The 15,930-nt window shown below is 40.8% G+C and overlaps 1 protein-coding gene across 1 annotated transcript; it reads right to left on the bottom strand.

Annotated features, from left to right (window-relative positions):
* Positions 1-3,453: 3,453 nt before the first annotated feature.
* Positions 3,454-13,608, bottom strand: LOC120061286 (serine/threonine-protein kinase Sgk2-like). The gene is made up of 13 exons (XM_039010990.1): positions 13,459-13,608; positions 12,520-12,590; positions 12,315-12,373; positions 11,481-11,538; positions 11,027-11,110; positions 10,151-10,282; positions 9,630-9,742; positions 9,490-9,526; positions 9,236-9,322; positions 6,019-6,114; positions 5,675-5,830; positions 4,811-4,900; positions 3,454-4,641 (listed from the first exon to the last, which is right to left on the bottom strand). The coding sequence occupies exons 2-13, from the start codon at positions 12,535-12,537 to the stop codon at positions 4,486-4,488; spliced, it is 1,086 nt and encodes a 361-aa protein (XP_038866918.1). The 5' UTR covers positions 12,538-12,590; positions 13,459-13,608; the 3' UTR covers positions 3,454-4,485.
* Positions 13,609-15,930: the final 2,322 nt, after the last annotated feature.

Below are 15,930 nucleotides of genomic sequence, written 5' to 3' on the forward strand. Positions count from 1 at the left end.
ACAGTGGTCTCTCCAGCAGAGGACAGTGGTCTCTCCAGCAGAGGACAGTGGTCTCTCCAGCAGAGGACAGTGGTCTCTCCAGTAGAGGACAGTGGTCTCTCCAGTAGAGGACAGTGGTCTCTCCAGCAGAGGACAGTGGTCTCTCCAGTAGAGGACAGTGGTCTCTCCAGTAGAGGACAGTGGTCTCTCCAGCAGAGGACAGTGGTCTCTCCAGCAGAGGACAGTGGTCTCTCCAGTAGAGGACAGTGGTCTCTCCAGCAGAGGACAGTGGTCTCTCCAGCAGAGGACAGTGGTCTCTCCAGCAGAGGACAGTGGTCTCTCCAGCAGAGGACAGTGGTCTCTCCAGCAGAGGACAGTGGTCTCTCCAGTAGAGGACAGTGGTCTCTCCAGTAGAGGGTGCTGTTTGTTCCTGTTGCTGATGTGTAGTGTTTTCTCTGGGACAGTTCCAGTCTACGTAAAGGCAGCCTCTCCACAGTGGCAGTAGACCTGATGGGAAGAAACGTGTCCTGCAAAGACTTCAACCCCCTGGTCAGATACACAGCCCTCTAACAGTCACAACAATGTGTATGAGTTAACATCAAAGGGACATGTTAGTTTGTCCTCACGGTGTACAGAAAAGGCTATACTATTATATTAACATTGTTTGTTGTTCTTTTTCCCGTTTTAGAAAGCTCACATTCTCATTGGATGCCCTCCTGGAAAGCATACCCGAGTTCTTAAGTGAGGGATAAATCCTCATGCCGTATTCCCTATTTTCAAAACATTTCTGAACTATTCTACTGTAAGATCTGAGTGTCCAAACTCATTGGTTCTTTCTGTCATTATTGTTTTTGCCACAGGGACATAACCACTTGCACTAAAGGCACGTTTACTCAAGAGCAGCTTCAGGACAACTTCTCTTACGTCATCCCCAAGTAGGTTCTGCGGACTGGGCTGTGACACACAGAGCATTGATGGATCTAGATTCTAGACTATCATGGTTCATAGAAATGTTTAATCAACATATGATCTGTTCTATAAAAAGATGCTTGTAATGCCAAAGTAGAGTATTGGACTTTATCATTAGTGGAACATAAAAGGTAGATTCAGCTAAATAGCGTTGCCACGAGCAGCAGCGCAGATATTGCGATGAGCAAGATGCAAGACTTTGCTCCCACATGTTCACACACAGTATCTGCGCATGTGCATGCGTTCGCGTCACGCTGTTAGAGTGTTGGAGGTATGGGACCAAAACAGTGGGGGAGTTTAGCATTGCGCTTCAACGCTCTTAGTTGTTTCGGAAATTGACCCCCTATGCTGTTTACTTTGTGCACCTACGTCATATCGCTGAGTCTATCTTTAAGTCTTGCCCCAAGTAAGGTATCACAGAGTTGTAAGAAGGATATTATTATATATATTTGTGTCATGTCAGTTAAAACGACTAGTATTCCTCTCATTATCCTCTTCCTCCTTCATCTCCTTCTCTTAGAGCTGTGTATGACCCTCAGCACCTGTTCCGGCCTGGCTCTGCCTCCAGTGACCTGCACATCTCCTACAGCATCACAGACTACTTCTGCCCCTTACTGGTCTATCACGACACCCCCTGGATACCCTCCCTGGAGCTGTGAGTGACCCACAAACCCCCCAAAATACACACACGGGCAACCCCTTAACAGCTGTTACTGTAGAACGTTCAGTGTAAGAAACCTGTCGTCTCTGTGAAGTGGAGTTCAGACAGACCCTTGATATAACTACATGACACACACACAAAGACCATAGAACATCATGGCACTCCATCACAGAGCAACAATGCCAGTGCCAACCCACCACACAGCCTTTTCTAGAGCAGGTGAACATGGCATGCATAACTACCAGTACCTCCAAACTCGCCCTGACCCTTTGCAGCTGGAACGGTAATGAGTTTGTGGAGCAGGTGAGCGCTGACTTTGTGATGTTCGAAGTGAACGGCATGTATAACTACCAGTACCTCCAGTCGGTCGAGGATGCCAAGTGCGTCTCCCAGCCCCAGAACTGGACCTCTCTGCTGAGCCGGCAGCAATATGAACCTAACCCAAACACCGCCTGGACCAGGAATGTATGTACACATTCTAGAACAATTCAATTGAATTCATACTTTATCACCAGTCAATAATGGTTGATAGGAATTTGTTCACACAGCACTGTAGACTAGAGGCTCCTTGCACTGTAACCATAATCATATAGCCTGTATCCTGAGGGAGGAACTTATCTAGCTCTATTTACCACAATGTAATTGAATATTCATCCAACATATTCATAAACTTATCAAATGTCGATACAATATCCTTGTCCTCATTAAGATTGCATACATTCATCCCTCTGCTTGCTTTGTACCTGGCTACCGAGCATCATTTCTCACTGGGGTTTATCTTTCTGCTCTTCCTGGTTAAGAATTATAAGAGCTGCAAGGATTCTGATGGTCCGCCCCTCACTGACCCAGAAGCCCAGTATCAGGTCCTCAACATGGGCACAAGAAACAGAGTCTTGTTTCCCAACTACAACGGGATGTACGTGTTCAGAGTCATAGTGGTGGATCCTAGCTACAGGTCAGTGTGGACTAGGAGGGTAAACAACCTGTTTTAGGAGGGCATTTAGTTACCAGGCTGTATATCACATCAACTGAAGGTTGAACACGGTAGTTGAATACTTTTCATATCATTTTGGAAAAGACCCATAATACATAGCCAGTAAACTATTTGTATGCCATACATATTCTATAGTACACATTCAAACTGGATTGTCATTGACCTTGTAATATTTCTGATGATATTGACTGTCTCTGTGTTTCTGCAGCTACTGCATGCTGACCACTACGTTCAGTGTGTATGTGTATGGGGCGTTCCCTCCCCACCCTCTGCCCTCTTGTGTGGCACTGGGCATCTTCCTGGCCATCTTTGTGGTCCTGCTGCTCATCGGCTTTTTCTTAAGCAAGCGGAATTACAAAAAATAGGATGGACACACTACACACATACATACACACACACACTCACAATACATCCCAAAACAGGAAATGCATGGGTTGACAGTGCGATCCTGGTTCTATGAAATCACAAGGTTGAACACCTGTCTCTGTTTAGATGTTTGTTGTCAGGCATCAGGGTCCCACTCAAAAGTATTGTTGTCATTGTTCATGGATGAACACCTCTGTGTGTTGACACTTAGGGAAAACACACGCATGTCCTCTGTGCAGCGTGAAATGAATGTGGTGAGCTGTTCAGGATGTTCTCTGCCAGTCACTAATCCCTGTCTTGCCTTTTGTCATGTTTTTAATTGATTATTTTTATGTATTTCTTGTTTTGTTTGATGAAAATAAAATTTAACGTTTTGAGAAATAAAGAAAAATGTTTTTAGTAATTATTTCATCATAGTGTAGGTTTTAATTTCGAAGTTTAATCGATGGAAAATCTGTCAATGCAAGACACGGTAAACATATGGGTGAAGTGATTTATTGTGAAGTTATGTACACATACTTGTAACTGTGCTTCATTGAATGTCAGTCATCTTTAAGATGGTGTTGGCATGTCAACAGTCTTTAATGTCACCCATTGTGCTGACACAATCACATGTTTTGTTTAACAAGGTTAATAGCACCATGGCACGCACCTTTACAGCTGTGAGAATAATCTGGCGTAGGTTTATGTTGCTGTTAAGCATTCCTGGACGCAACATTTGAGTCAAGCCTTTATATACTCTAATCTACTAAAAGTCAGCGATAATAGAAACAGCATGTTCACAAATCAATGTGCAAAAATGTATATTTTCAACAAACGAGTTTAAGAATAAGAGATGTTTGGAAAGTCCACAGTGTTTGTATTAAAAGCAGCACTTAAAGAGCAGGGGAATGGGTTCGACTAGAGTTTCACACACATTTGTGTCTGCCTGTTCTAGTGATAATCAGACCATCTTAATCCATACACCACAACTTTCCATAGAACCTGACGCTTTACCTTCTACACATAGCATCTAGGGGAGTGTACTGTATTTACCGGTCCTTTATGTAGTCACACTGCTGACTTTACATTGTAGTGAAAGGAGAATTAAATCAACATCTGTCTGCTAGCAAATGAAAAGTCCAGCACGATTGGATGTGCCAAAATACTTTGTCCTGAAATGAGAATTCAAGCAGAGATGAGGGCATATAAATCGAATTCATAGGGCAGTCACCTACAGCAAAAGCAACAGTTGGGTGGTGCATTTAAATGTTTTCTTACAACATCTCTTTCTTGCTTCACCTACACAAAAATGCATGATATTCAATGTGCTCCATTTCTATGACTGTGGCCAATGAAGTTGATAGAGGTTGCCACTAACTGTTGAATCAAGGGTAAAATATATGTTTTATCCTCTTGACTTAAAGGTTAAGGTTAGGATTTGCAGTTAAGGAATCGAATTGTAGATATGTGGTTACGGGTAACTTCTACCTCGACCTCGGCAGTGTTGGTGCTGTGAGGAACCTTCCTCCCTGTCTCAGAGGAAGCTGTCTTCACCAGAAACGTAGGAGAAGCCATTGAATGCGTTAGAGCTGCTGGTGCCAGCGTTGAGCTCAGGGGTGCGGCCCACTGAGTTAGGCACCATCTCTCTGGTGAACTCTGGGTCTATGTGCTGTGTGTCCGCTGGCCCTTTCTAAAGGAGAAGAGAGAGGGGACTTGTTAGGAAATAGAGGGGAGTGCTAGAGAAAAGAGGTAAGATTGAAAGTTACAAAGATGAGGTAGTGAAAGAAAGTTTTAGAAAAAAGCAGTGAATTTTGAAGTTAGAAGATGGTAAGAAACACCTTGCAGCACAAACAACTCACCACATTGGGGTTGTATGGAGGAGTGATTCTCTTGTGGTACAGGTCATCCCAGTTAATCGGGGAGAAGAACACATGGTTCTTTATTTGTAGCTGTAAAAAAGAAAAAAAACTTTTCACGATGATATAAGACATGACCAGTGTATAACTCACTCAAAATGTGTGAAACACTGTAAACGGCAATGGCATAGTGTGCGTCAGAAATGCAGTGGTGGAGAAAGTACCCAATTGTCATACTTGAGTAAAAGTAAAGATACCTTAATAAAATGACAACTAAAAGTGAAAGTCACCCTGTAAAATACTACTTGAGTAAAAGTCTATAAGTATTTGGTTTTAAATATATTTAAGTATCAATATAAAAAGTATAAATCATTTCACATTCATTATATTAAGTAAACCAGATGGCACCGTTTTCTTATATTTTAAATTTACGGCTAGCCAGGAGAACACACCAACACTAAAACATTTACAAATGACGCATGTGTGTTTAGTGAGTCCGCCAGATCAGAGGCAGTAAAGATGACCAGGGGTGTTCTCTTGATAAGTGCGTGAATTGGACCGTTTCCCTGTCCTGCTAAGCATTCAAAATGTAACAAGTACTTTTTGGGTGTCAGCGAAAATGTATGGAGTAAAAAGTACATTATTTTTGGGGGGAATGTAGTGAAGTAAAAGTTGTCTGAAATATAAATAGTTAAGTACAGATTCCCCCAAAAATGACTTATGTAGTGCCTTAAAGTAGTTTTCCTTAAGTACTTTACACCACTGCAGAAATGGCGTATAGTGGACTACTTTTGATCAGAGCCCACGTAGGGCTAGAAAGGGAATAAGGTGCCATGGTCCATGGACACGGTCCAGTCAGTAACTTACAAAGTCAGCGATGGCTCCCAACCTGCGGTGCTGGTCTTTCTGCAGGAGGCCCTGGAGCAGACTACAGACAGCACCTGACTTCCCTGGGGGCAGCGGCAGAGGCTTGTGTAGGATGCCATCGTACATCTCAGAAACGTCCCGGCTGTAGAACGGGGGCTAGAAAACCAGAAACAGGGTGAGTAGAGCAGAGAACAGACACAGTACTGTAGCAGCCAGCTACTCCAGAAGCATTTCCTGAAGTTGGTAACATAATTGTCTTGGACATTTTCTGCACGTGTAAACAATATTTGGGTTGGCCTTAGATTGCGCTAAGTACAGTAGCTATATAACATTGAAAAACTTACAAGACTATAGATCATCTCATAGAGCACAGCTCCCAGACACCACCAGTCCACTGTGCGGTCATAGGGCTCCTTACGCAGAACCTCAGGGGCCAAATACTACAGAGACAGAGAGAGTTAAATAAACAGATATATACAGAGCCTTCAGAAAGTATTCACACCACTTTACTTTTTCCACATGTTGTTGTGTTACAGCCTGAATATAAAATTGATTAAATGTAGATTTTGTTTTATTGATCTTGGCACGCAATAAAATGCAAATAAATTACTTAAAAATCATACAATGTGATTTTCTGGATTTTTGTTTTAGATTCCGACTCTCACAGTTGAAGTGTACCTATGATAAAAAATTACAGACCTCTACATGCTTTGTAAGTAGGAAAACCTGCAAAATCGGCAGTGTATCAAATACTTGTTCTCCCCACTGTATATATACATTGAATATCCCTTCGAGCATGGTGCAGTTATTAATTACACTTTGAATGGTGTATCAACACTCCCAGTCACTGCAAAGATACAAGCGCCCTTCCTATCTCAGTTGCCGGAGAGAAAGGAAACCGCTCAGGGATTTCACAGTGAGGCCAAAGGTGATTTTAAAACAGTTAAAACAGAGTTTAATGGCTGTGATAGGAGGTAACTGAGGATGGATCAACATCATTGTAGTTACTCCACAATACTAACATAAATAACAGAGTGAAAAGAAGGAAGCCTGTACAGAATAAAAATATTCCCAATAAGCCTCTAAAGTAATACTGACAAAAATGTGGCAAAGAAATGTACTTTCTGTCCTGAATTCAAAGTGTTATGTTTGGTACAAATCCAACACAACATATCACTGAGTACCACTCTTCATATTTTAGCATGGTGGTGGCTGCATCATGTTATGGGTATGCTTGCTATAAGCAAGGACTAGGGAGTTTTTTTAGGATACAAATAAATGGAATAGATCTAAGCACAGGGAAATCCTAGAGGAAAACTTGGTTCAGTCTCCTTTCCAACAGTCACTGGAATACAAATGCACCTTTCAGCAGAACATCTACCTAAAACACAAGGCCAAATATACACTGGAGTTGCTTACCAAGACGAATGTTTGTGAGTGGCCTAGTTATAGCTTTGACAAATTGGCTTGAAAATCTATGGCAAGACTTGAAAATGTTTGTCTAGCAATGATCAATAACAAACTTGACAGAGCTTGAATTTCTTTTTACAGAATAATATACAAATATTGTACAATCCAGGCTCTTCGAGACTTAGCCAGAAAGACTCACAGCTGTAATCGCTGCCAAAGGTGATTCAACATGTATTGACTCAGGGGTTGAATACTTATCTAGTCGAGATATATTAGTATTTTATTTTCCATGAATTGAAAACAAATGTTAGAATTTTTCTTCCACTTTGACATTACAGAGTATTTTATCTAGATCGTAGATTTAAAAAAAATAATTAAATACATTTTTATCTCACTTTGTAACACAACAAAATGTGGAAAAAGTCAAGCGGTGTGAATACTTTCTGAAGGCTCTGTATAAGGTTGAAGTCGGAAGTTTATATACACCTTAGCCAAATACATTTAAACTCAGTTTTTCACAATTCCTGACATTTAATCCTAGTAAAAATTCCCTGTCTTAGGTCAGTTAGGATCACCACTTTATTTGAAGAATGTGAAATGTCAGAATAATAGTAGAGAGAATTATTTATTTCAGCTTTTATTTCTTTCATTCCATTCCCAGTGGGTCATAAGTTTACATACACTCAATTAGTATTTGGTAGGGTCAAACGTTTCGGGTAGCCTTCCACAAGCTTCCCACAAATAAATTGGGTGAATTTTGGCCCATTCCTCCTGACAGAGATGGTGTAACGGAGTCAGGTTTGTAGGCCTCATTGCTCGCACACGCTTATTCTGCCCACACATTTTATATGGGATTGAGGTCAGGGCTTTGTGATGGCCACTCCAATACCTTGACTTTGTTGTCCTTAGGCCATTTTGCCACAACTTTGGAAGTATGCTTGGGGTCATTGTCCATTTGGAAGACCCATTTGCAACCAAGCTTTAACTTCCTGACTGATGTCTTGAGATGTTGCTTCAATATATCCACATAGTTTTCCTGCCTCATGATGCCATCTATTTTGTGAAGTGCACCAGTCCCTCCTGCAGCAAATACCCCCACAACATGATGCTGCCACCCCCATGCTTCACGGTTAGGATGGTGTTCTTCGTCTTGCAAGCCTCCCCCTTTTTCCTCCAAACATAACGATGGTCATTATGGCCAAACAGTTCTATTTTTGTTTCATCAGACCAGAGGACATTTTTCCAAAAAGTATGATCTTTGTCCCCATGTGCAGTTGCAAGCCGTAGTCTGGATTTTTTATGGCGGTTTTGGAGCAGTGGCTTCTTCCTTGCTCAGCGGCCTTTCAGGTTATATCGATATAGGACTCGTTTTACTGTGGATATAGATACTTTTGTAGCTGTTTCCTGCAGCATCTTCACAAGGTCCTTTGCTGTTGTTCTGGGATTGATTTGCACTTTTTTCGCACCAAAGTACGTTCATCTCTAGGAGACAGAACGCATCTCCTTCGTGAGCGGTATGACGGCTGCGTGGTCCCGTGGTGTTTATACTTGCGTACTATTGTTTGTACAGATGAACGTGTTACCATCAGGCGTTTGGAAATTGCTCCCAAGGATGAAACAGACTTGTGGAGGCCTACAATTTCTTTTCTGAGGTCTTGGATGATTTCTTTTGATTTTCCCATGATGTCAAGCAAAGAGGCACTGAGTTTGAAGGTAGGCCTTGAAATACATCCACAGGTACACCTCCAATTGACGCAAATTATGTCAATTAGCCTATCAGAAGCTTCTAAAGCCATGACATCGTTTCCTGGAATTTTCCAAGCTGTTTAAAGGCACAGTCAACTTAGTGTATGTAAACCTCTGACCCACTGGAATTGTGATACAGTGAATTATAAGTGAAATAATCTGTCTGTAAACAATTGTTGGGAAAATTACTTGTCATGCACAAAGTAGATGTCCTAACCGACTTGCCAAAACTATAGTTTGTTATCAAGAAATTTGTGGAGTGGTTGAAAAACGAGTTTTAATGACTCCAACCTAAGTGTATGTAAACTTCCGACTTCAACTGTATAGAACTACATGTGACTATTAGACATGCGTTATCCTTAACATATAATTGAGCACAGACGCAATCTCAGGGCTATCCCTCACCTCAGGGGTTCCACAGAAAGTGGACGTGGTGGTCTCCGGCTCCACTCCCTCTTTACACAGCCCAAAGTCTGTAAGTACCACATGGCCCTGGAACACACGTTTTAAGCACCATCCCAATATTACAGGAACTTACAGACTGCATATGATCCTGTATTGTGAACTCTTGAACTATCTTCTCTAAGATGAGAAGGAAGTGAGTTGAGATATTGAAAACAAGCGAAGAACATTACATCCACTTATGAGTCAACACTTACCTGAGAGTCTAAGAGAATATTCTCTGGCTTTAGATCTCTAAATAAGAACAAGAAAATATATTTGGTTTCACTAAACCTCAATACTGTACATAATAATGTGTTGTTTCTACCTGAATATGTCCTTGTAAACTGTGTCTGACCTGTAAACGATGTTGAGGGAGTGAAGGTAGCCGATGGCACTGGCTACCTCAGCAGCATAGAACCGAGCCCTCGGCTCCAAGAAGCACCGCTCCCTCTGCAGGTGGAAGAAGAGCTATGAGAGAGAGAAAGAAATGTTAGAGATAGAGGGAGAAAGGAGAGAGAGAGAAAACAGTTATGACATGTTGTTTTAACTGTCAGTACACTTGACTCTGACGAAGCATGTAATATTACTACTGTTACATTATTAACTCATAATAACGCCGTGATACAGAGACTTTGGACTGAGCCAATGATTAAAGGGGAGTAATGTGTTTGTTGTCACTACACTGATTGAGCCAAGGGCTTGAGGCTATGCCACACTGCATTGCTGCTTCTGTGCTGTCAATAGCTTGGTAGCTTTAATATAAATAAAGGATTACTTATTGGGAACATTGCTACAGTCCACTCCTTTTATCATTTGCCATATCCAAACAGTCAAATGAAACCTGAGAAACAAGACCCAGGGCCATTAGCTAGCTACCTCTCCCCCGTTGACATAGTCGAGGACAAAGTAGAGCTTCTCTGGGGTCTGGAAGGAGTAGTGGAGGCCCACCAGGAAAGGATGCTTCAGGCTCTTCAGCAGCACGTTCCTCTCTGCCATTATATTCTTTTGCTAGAGGACACAAAGCAGCATTGAACCAGCGGACACGAGGCAGAAGGCAGGACACAGCAGAATACAGGCCTCTGTCATCACCACTGCTTCGGCCCCACGCACACGACAAGAGACGATATACAGAGAGGGGCATAGAACACCTCTTTCCTACAAGGTCCTCAGTGTTATTTATGCTGCTGAAAGTGCAGCCACCTACACACTAGTGTTCTCCACTTTAGCTATGGCCCTGGTTTCCAAGGCAGGCAACAGGCTCTCAGTATATAAAGTAAGTTGGCTTCATTGAGGTAACACTTCACTTGAGGGAGTCATTCTTTTTACAGGACTGAGTAGTCTGTCAGACAGCTATAACGTGTGTCTGTAAGTAGCTCAGAAAGTCCAAGATTAATTTGCTGATTGTTATAACTATCAAGTGATACAAAACCCAGGGAATATAACAGTAGTGATTATGGTAATGTACAGTATGTATGAAACACAAAACAGAGACTGGGGGCTGTAAAATCTTTCTGTCGGAGTTCAAAGGACAGAACACACTTCAGATTAGATTAGATGTTATCTTAGAAACACAACACAGGTTTAGGCTAAACCAGTTCTGCTACACAATGAAAATCATACACACATTGAATATATACTGACATGAAGGGTTTTGCTAGTGTAATTGAGTTGACCTTTAAAACAGAAAACAAATAAACTATATGCGAGTTTGTTGTGATAATGAATAACAAAATTAAAAGTTTATAGACCAACCTCCTTTTTCTTCAGGATTACTTTCTTCTGTAGAACTTTCACAGCATAGAATTTATTGTCAGCTTTGAGCTTGGCGAGCAGGACCTGGATGCAGGGTGGTTGTCAGTACATTTCTGATTGTTTCCTCAAAACGTCAACTCCTAATATGACACTCTCTTATCATAACCCTATGTTAAAAATAGAAGGGCAATGAGTACACACATAATATATTTTATTATCTGTCACACAGAATATAGAAAAAAGTAATTGACACAATGAAGAAGGACTGTGACTGAACTGGAAGAATTAAAAATGGCTGCTCATCCTGAGTACAATTTGTGAAAAACTATCCTCATTCATTGTTTCATTGTTTGGTTTTGGCCTTTTCATCAAGGTAACCTTAACAGTCCTGCATAGACTAAGTTAATAATTGATGAAGGCATGCAGCCTTTTATCAGGCAAACAGCAGTCTTACCTTCCCAAAGGTCCCTTTTCCAATAACAGCCAAAAAGTCAAAGTCAGTGGGCTTGGCACTGAAACAAGACAGGAATGATGACACAGATATTTGTGTCATATGGATGGACATAACACCTATTGTAACAGGTTATGGCAGAGACAACGTCTCGCAACATGACTGGTATGATCCATGAAATAACATTTTTAATCAAGCCTCAAAAACATGTGTACAGCAATGTACACTGAGTGTACAAAACATTAAGAACACTTTCCTAATATTTAGCACCCCCCCTCTCTACAAGGTGTTGAAAACATTCCACAGGGATGCTGGCCCAAGTTGACTCCAATGCTTCCCACAGTTGTCAAGTTGGCTGGATGTCCTTTGGGTAGTGGACCATTCTTGATCTATACAGGAAACTGTTGAGCGTGAAAAACACAGCAGCGTTGCAGTTCTTGACACAAACCTGGTGCGCCTGGCACCTAATACCATACCCTGTTCAAAGGCACTTAAATCTTTTGTCTTGCCCATTCACCCTCTGAATGGCACACATACACAATCCATGTCGCAATTATCTCAAGGCTTAAAACCTTTTCTTTAACCTGTCTCCTCCCCTTCATCTACACTGATTGAAGTGGATTTAACAAGTGACATCAATAAGGGATCATAGCTTTCACCTGGATTCACCTGGTCAGTCTATATCATGGAAAGAGGATGTTTTGTACACTCAGTGTATGTTGTGGTTGCAATGAATGAATATGACATCAGGACCACAATTCCATTGGTAAAGGGTTGCCAGATGTCAGTTCTACATTGTGGATCATTGAAAGCCATGATTCTTAATATTGTACATACTGTGGGTTTGCTGAAGGTCCCAGGTTGACCTCACTGAGGGAGGAGGATGGTGATCTAAGCTAGATGACACATAGAAAAAAGATGAATGATGGAGCAAAGCGGTGTAAACAACCAGTAACCAAAACTAGGATAAATCCTTAATTGACTGCATTTACACAACGGCCTGGTTGTCCGTGGTTGGACACCACACCACAGAAACACTCACTGGATTAGAATTTGCCATGGTCTTGGTCCATTCCGTGCTCACCGGGGAACCTACATCAGTGTTTCATAGACCTGTCATTGAAAAAAGGACACAATAGGAACATCATGACATGATAGCACCCCCATCTGTGTGTGACGCTACTGCTGGTCCCCCTATGCCAGTCTGACCCTGAGAAACTGGTTGTTCTGGTTTGAAACCCAACACAGGCACAACGAAGGACATTTGGTGTTTTGAAGAGTTCATATCAGTGGACACGTTTACATGGTAAATATTATTTTGCCATTCCCACGTCCACAAATGTGCAGAGGATGGCTTAGGTCATGATTCAAACCAATTCAAACCTCCCCCACACAGTCACTTGCCAAGAATGGATGAATATTTTGAAATGTTCCTTCCTTGATCTTGGGAAATGTTTAACCTTTAGGTCTACTGAATAAATACAGTAACCTCTACTTTAACTAAATACAATATTGTGGATCAGTCATATGTCCTCAAGAGTAGATAGAATTTTGCTACAGTAGAGGTGTGAAAAGTTAGTTAGAAACTCATTTGAAGGTTGATAACTATTTACAGTCAAGTGTATTACCCATCTAATCAGAGGTATGGAATTATTATAGGCATTATATTCTCAAACTACACCATTGTTGTGAAATACATGCAAATGGGGTGCAAACAAACTATTCAAAATTCAGCAGACCTTTTATGACAGCATAAAAGGGTCTAATATAGACTACTAGCCTATTAATGTTTACCGTTGTATTCCTCGAGTGTTTACAAAGGCTATTTCGAGTATTTCAAAAGGCTTCGAGGACATTTTCCAAAGTGTTATAGAACATGATAAAACTGTATTTCAAACAATTCACCATAAATGTAAAGACATAAAAGGATCTATAGGCTACTGTAACATTATATAGTCCATTCTGTACATTCTCAACCTACCTTTTGTGAAAGTTAAAACGAAGCTTAGGCCACCTGTCGCATGTGCGTGCAGCTGGAGCGATGTCTTGTCGACTGACTGAAGCCCCGCAGATAGACTCAAGTGTCCCAGCTCAGAGCACAGCACTGTTGTCCTGCATTAGGCTACAGATTTCAGTGACTGGTTGGGATCACGTCATGAATGGGTGGTTCCACTGTGCCAGTGAATCATTAAAGAAATTTAGGGGCAGGGAACACTTCTGTCTGTCTGTCTGTCTCTCTCTGTGTGTGTGTGTGTGTGTGTGTGTGCGCTTTGGCAATGTAAACATATGTTTGCCATGCCAATAAAGCCCTTTGAATTGAATTGAGAGAAAGAGAGAGAGAGGCATAACATTGTCACTAATGTCATTAGTAGATACCGTGCCTTCAGAAAGTACTCAAACCCCTTTACTCTTTTGTTACAGCATTCATTTCATTTTTTGGGGGGTCACTGGCCTACCCCATAATGTAAAAGTGGAATTGTGTTTTTCATCATTTTTACAAATTAATTACTAATAAAAAGCTGAAATGTCTTGAGTCAATAAGTAACCCCTTTGTTATGGCAAGTTCAGGAGTAAAAATGTGCTTATCAAGTCACATAATAAGTTCCAGGGACTCACTCCGTGTGCAATAATAGTGCTTAAAATAATTTTTGAATGACTACCCCATCTCTGTACCTCACACATACAATTATCTGCAAGGTCCCTCAGTTGAGCAGTGAATTTCAAACACAGTTTCAACTACAAAGACCAGGGAGGTTTTCCAATGCCTCGCGAAGAAGGGCACCTATTGGTAAAAACAAAACAAAAAAAGCAGACATCCCTTTGAGCATAGTGAAGTTATTAATTACACTTTGGATGGTGTATCAATACACCGAGTCACTACAAAGATACAGGCATCCTTCCTAACTCAGTTGCCGGAGAGGAAGGAAACCGCTCAGGGATTTCACCATGAGGCCAATGGTGACTTTAAAACAGTTACAATGGCTGTGATAGGAGAAAACTGAGGATGGATCAACAACATTGTGGTTACTTCACAATACTAACCTAATTGACAGACTGAAAAGAAGGAAGACTGTACAGAATAAATAATATTCCCAAACATGCCTCCTGTTTGCGACAAGGCACTAAAGTCATACTGCAAAAAATGTGGCAAAGCAATTAACTTTTTGTCCTGAGTACAAAGTGTTGTGTTTGGGGCAAATCCAACACATTACTGAGTACCACTCTCCATATTTTCAAGCATGGCGGTGGCTGCATCATGTTATGGGTATGTTTGTAATTTTTAAGGACTGGGGAATTTTTCAGGATAAAAAAAACGGAATGAAGCTAAGCACAGGCAAACTCCTAGAGGAAAACCTTGTTCAGTCTGTTTTCCACCAGACACTGGGAGATGAAGTCACTTTTCAGCGGGACAATAAACACAAGGCTAAATATACACTGGAGTTGCTTACCAAGAAAGCAGTGAATGTTCCTGAGTGCCCGAGTTACAGTTTTGTCTTAAATCTGCTTGAAAATCTATGGCAAGTTGGTTGTTTAGCAATGATCAACAACCAATTTGACAGAGTTTGAAACATTTTGAAAATAATAATGGGTAAATATTGTACAATCTAAAAACTCACAGCTGTAATCACTGCCAAAAGTGATGTATTGACTCAGGGGTGTGAATACTTATGTAAATGACATATTTCTGTATTTCATGTTTAATATACAAAAATCTATTTAATCCATTTTGAATTCAGGCTGTAACACAACGAAATGTAGAATAAGTCAAGGGGTATGAATACTTTCTGAAGGCACTGTACGTACATATAACTAGGAATAATATGACTATGAAACAGGATTGATAATAAACAGTAGCAGCAGCTTATGTGATGAGTCAAAAAAGTAGCACTTGCCGTATGCACTACCCTCTGTGCAGACATACACAATTGAATAAAGATCAAGTATTTTCAATTGAACTTACTTCATCATCACCAATCAACTGAAGTCAAGACAAGAGATTGAATTGGACATTTATTTGTACATACGGAATGAACGATTTTGATCCAAGAATATCGTGACACAGTTTGCCCACCAGAGAGAAATATAGCTATAGGAATCCTGGAGCCCTTGTAAGATTATATTTAAATACAGTGCATAAAATATAAAAATGATTCAAAACAATAAATCCCCCAGATATCTTGATATTTCTGACTGAAAATGTAAACCTTTTCAAATGTTCCAAACAAAGTTCATATTTTGAAACATGATTTAGAATTTATCTCACGTAAAATCAATACTTGAGAAACTTTAAACCTTTTCTGGTCTTAGAAACTGTCCATATGCTGTATCTAGTGACCAAGTATAGGAACAGCAGCATAAAATCCCCCTGGATTTCAAATCTGTGACAAAAAATTGCAGTAAAACATCATCCCACATAAATAATTCCATATATTTTGCATAAATGACAAAAGTT

This window comes from Salvelinus namaycush, chromosome 16, assembly GCF_016432855.1.
Source record: "Salvelinus namaycush isolate Seneca chromosome 16, SaNama_1.0, whole genome shotgun sequence".
Taxonomy (NCBI): domain Eukaryota; kingdom Metazoa; phylum Chordata; class Actinopteri; order Salmoniformes; family Salmonidae; genus Salvelinus; species Salvelinus namaycush.

Excerpts from the sequence above, each read along its gene's own strand:
- LOC120061286 (XM_039010990.1), bottom strand. Across the intron at positions 9,323-9,489 it reads ATATTCTCTTAGACTCTCAG|GGCCATGTGGTACTTACAGA; the intron begins GTAAGTGTTGAC and ends CGTGTGTTCCAG. Across the intron at positions 4,642-4,810 it reads CTCCATACAACCCCAATGTG|AAAGGGCCAGCGGACACACA; the intron begins GTGAGTTGTTTG and ends CTTCTCCTTTAG.